The sequence below is a fragment of the Colletotrichum gloeosporioides genome, assembly GCF_011800055.1.
Source record: "Colletotrichum gloeosporioides strain Lc1 chromosome Unknown consensus_53, whole genome shotgun sequence".
Classification (NCBI taxonomy): Eukaryota; Fungi; Ascomycota; class Sordariomycetes; order Glomerellales; family Glomerellaceae; genus Colletotrichum; species Colletotrichum gloeosporioides.
Window position 1 is genome coordinate 486,967 of NW_025544698.1, and position 4,491 is coordinate 491,457.

The following is a 4,491-nucleotide window of genomic DNA, read 5'->3' on the forward strand; positions in this document are numbered from 1 at the left end:
GGGTTTTCTAATTAACGACGCCAACGTCTATGTCACTGTCGACATAAAGCTCTTTGTAGAAGAGTTAGTTCACCTAAACATCCGCTTTGCCATTCTATTCATTGATCACGGACTTGAATTTGATTGGACATAGTTTATAGTTACCCCCCCCGGGCTCGACTCCCCCCGGGATCAGTAAATTGCCATTGAGGAGCCAGCAAGGCAGATATTACTTCTGTTAACTTCAGCTCAGACAGAGCGCCCTGGTCAACAATGACTTTGCCGCTGAGAACAACACTGCGACCGGCCTGACGGCCATCTGTGCCAGAAGGAAGGCTTTAGATCCGGTGAAATTCGTCTCTGAGTATTAATCCTACGTGGAAATATTTCCAAAGCACGGGCGTCACGTCAAATGTAGCCGTATCATGTCGTCGTACTGGAGGAGCGACTACTGTTGCGGTTGATCACTCAGTTACTGAATTCCCTATTGCAGGCACTGTAACTCCTTTTTCGGTCTCACATGAATCGTCGGCGAAACACGAAATGCCCAGTGAATCCCACAGACAGGCTCCTTGACTGCTAAGTTGAGTTCGCGAATCTGACTTCGTTTTCTATGACAAAAAGCATTACTGTCTTGCAAAGGTTAAGCGTCGGAGTACGACCACAACAAGTGGATTCAAGCATAAAACATTTTCCTAGAAGTGCGGCTTTTCTATGATATGTGTCTACTGGCAGTCTGGAACCAGTGGTCTCTCGCAATCGTCACGTGATGGAGCACATTCTGACGGGAAATTCAAACGGTGGAAAGTTCGCAGCGATACCCTTATTCTTTTCAGTTAAGTCTTACTTCACACCGGATCTTGCATCCTATTGTCAAAAGTTTTCCACAGTAGCTGCTAATGAGGTTGTGCTGTCAAAATGACTCACAACGTCACTAAGCTATTTTATTGCTTCGGTCCGCATCCTTTTCGAACTTGCAGGGTGTTCAAGATGTTTCATCAATGGCCTTTGGGGCTAGTAAATAGGCACTGACTGTGGAATGTAGTCTTGTTCCCTTGTTGTGGATTTAGAAGAAAAGGGACGACAAGATGGATGACCAAGCACCGAAAACTTTCTTTAGACAAGCGAACCATAGAATGCAACTCTTCCCACTCCCAGAAAGCTTCAATGTTCATGATTCATGATTGCTCTCGGACTACTCTGGCCTCTAGGGTAGCTTTGGAAAACCCCCACACTCGTGGTAAAATCTACAGTGCCTAGCTTTCACGATGCTTCTAAAGTAATCCTTCTCCCCTTCTAACCTTTCTTCGCAGTTTGCCGGATGGAGGGGCACCTTGTTAACTGCCGTATGACTCTAACGGGGAAAAATGTTGAGGGTCACAGCGTAACCTCATTTCAAGCTAATTCTATGGACTGTTGACTATCTGATCGCTGGGCTCTCTGGCATTCCTGAATTAACTCTTCTCTCTATTGCACCGCTTTTAGTTGTCTATTTGCGTTTTCAGCTACACACTGAGAACATTCCATAGCGTGGCAGCCTCATTTTCATAAGATCTTCCAAATTCACAGGATTCAGTCTCGTCTCCCAGGATGCCGAGTTTTGTGGATCAAGGGACTCCCAGACATTCAGTACCAAGGCTTCAGCAATAGCTTCTCCTCCCATCATAGTAACTCCTGACTACATACTAACGTAACAAAGGAGAAGCTGCTAAACTCCAGACTCAATCAGTCCTAGTCTCTCTACCTCTGCAGCTTTTCGACGCTAGAAGCGTTCTCCTTATTTCATAAATGTTGGCAGTAGTTTGGCTTGTGTGTTGCACGCAAGTAACAAGCCATGTGGTCGGTCATGTGGGATGAATTCTTGCACGTCCAAGGACCGGAGGTTTCGCGTGGATAGCCTAGTGCCGTTCGACCAGCTGTCACCGACGCAGGACGCGGCGCCAATCCAGCGGACCCATGGCCTCGCGCCGAAGCATTAGTTCAATGCCCCAGATCTCGGTATTCCGCTCGTTTTGGATTTAATGTCCTGCAGTTCAAATTTGTGCGCTGACATATTGGTTTACGACATTCTTACCAGAGTGTTGGTCTGTGAACTTTTGAGAAGAGTTCTCTGAAGTGTTGATCTGAGAATTTCTAACAGGCTGGTAGTGTTAATTGGTGTCACTGATTCTGGGGGATCCTGCTGGTCTAAGAGCTTGCCAGTCTACATCATTAATCTAACCTGTTGGTCTGACTTTTCACCTTGTTGATCTGCCTCGTTGATCTGCGATGTTTTTGATAAAGTGGAGCTTCTGCCAGGCAAAAGTAGCTTGATTGGTCCGGGTTACAAGACGGAGCATGGCCCCGGAGCTCGGCCCCGGAGCTCGGGCCCGAATGACGGCATGAATCCCGTCTTTTCTTAAGGGATCAGCCATACCCACTTTGCAGAGGCGCCCTCACGATCGTACGTAAGTTGAATCAAGCCACTTCACGCACGTGGTCTGACAGCTGGGTGCAAGTTCTGACTACTTGAAAGGAGGTGTCACTAGACTCGTGCAGCTAGTTGGTTCGTCCAGAAGTCTTAGTCAGTGCTTGTGGTCTATGGTTTTGTCATAACGAACGAAATGGCCGCCTAAAGATGCGGTCGGCTGATGTTTCGGACGAACGATTTTCTTGGAATGAGTATACGACCTGATAAGAGTTATTCATCGTGGTCGCTCTCGCGGATTTGCCTGTCGCCCTTGCTATTGGTATTACCTGCCTGCTTCCTCCAGCATGCTCTGACTGATCTGCCTGATCCTCCGCCTCTGGTTCGCCCGTTGCGTGTTTCGAATTGCACTTGGGATTGCCTGAATTTGTCTGATAGGCCTTCTTTCTTCATTCGCGATACGGCGTTCAAATGCAGAAGTATCATCGACCGGCTTTCCAAGCAATGTTCCAGGCCTTGTGTTACGGTTTCTTGCCGGGGGTTGAACTTTACTTGATCGTCTGAAATAGCAGGAAGTTTCGAGATTCCCTGGTTTACTAGCCTCAGCACATGATTTGATTGATTGATCATCGCATCAATAGCTTTGGCTACTCGCCACAGCCCGTTCATTCGAAGTGCATGTAGTTTCAACAAGCGGCAGCCGGGTACGTCGCTGCCTTGAAACGTCATCCAGACATCGCGTCATTTGTCGTCTAGGATGGCGCAGATTTCGGCAGAGTTCCGGACTGCCGGTTGCGTACTCCCGTCTTTATAACCACTGTCAATCGGAATGCAATCACTTTGATGAATCTTCTCTTGCAAGATTAGTGACGCTATGAGTTAGACCCGCACAGCCTGCTTTGGGCGTTGATAGAAGCGGTGACATGCTGCTGATCCACTCTCTTTTGTCGCCCTCGCCAGAAACGCTCATAAACTACATAGAAAGGGTCGATGTGGACGTGAAAAAGACCACGACAATCGACAGATGGCGCATAGCGGCCTCAATGATGGTATGCAAACAAGGCACGTTTTCTGTAGCCCTAGGTCTATTGTGAGCTGGAGCAGACGCTAAAACTTACTCAAATGGCTTGATCAGGGGGTCTGATCCAGCCCTCCGCATCTTCAAGTAAAAGCACATTGAGCTAATTCTCCTAGCACGGGTAAGGCAGGTGGATGGAAGGCCGGAGATCTTGAAGCAACGACTCAACAATCACCTTGTTAAGCCAGGTGTTTATTCATCGAAATGCAACGGTCTGCTGTTGGTGGGATGCAACCGAACGAGGTTCCTTTTGCTGAAGCTTATTCGAATGCAACGCTGCTGGGAGGCTGAGACACTGCTTTTTTCTGTTCACTTGTATGTCGATAAGCGCGATTCGAATGGCTTAACGAGCCTTAGTTGGACACTTTCTATAGGCTATAGAAATCCAGTTATGACGAGGATCCTACTGCGAAGCGTTACTGAGATGGACTAAGCATGGTTGGAAGAACAATGTTGTGTGGCATCGTCAGCAACCTGACACAGCTTACGGACGCGTGAGACGAATAGGGCGTGATCAGTCCCTTGAAGTGGAAGCCAAGGCTATAGAAAGTAGTCCATATGGCGTATTCGAACTGCTTTTAGGTGGAATGCCAACCGGGCAACGATGCGTTATCACGTTCCCCGCAGGACTCACCGTAGATAGCTGTAACTCTTGTCATGGAGATGCTGATGCATAGGATTGGTCTGACGAAGACGGGCGTCTTGGTCATGCTGCGGAATAAGAAGAACTGAAGGCTAGGGCTGGTAATTGCGGGAGCTCTGCATCCAGAGAAATTGAGTGCCTGGCTAAGACGGTGTTAGCTTGACAGGCCAGGGGAGAGATTCAATGAGAATCTTCACTATGAGAGAATCAGTGATAAGATTGGAAGGTACCTACTCCTAGTGTGGTTTCTGCTGCCCTAATTCATTACGTGAATAAATTAGCGAGGCCTAGTAAGAAGCGAGATAAACACCTTTCTGAGATATAATTATGCATCCTTATAGAAACCTATAGATAAGTCTACTTAGTGAGACTGTTATTTTAAAG

The 4,491-nt window shown here is 47.5% G+C and overlaps 1 pseudogene across 1 annotated transcript; it reads left to right on the forward strand.

Annotated features, from left to right (window-relative positions):
* Positions 1–3,143: 3,143 nt before the first annotated feature.
* On the forward strand, positions 3,144–4,196 carry GCG54_00011672 (annotated as a pseudogene). Its single transcript is given in 4 exon segments — positions 3,144–3,182; positions 3,280–3,435; positions 3,595–3,879; positions 3,899–4,196. Coding segments are annotated over 4 exon segments (778 nt in total).
* The last annotated feature ends 295 nt before the right edge of the window (positions 4,197–4,491 follow it).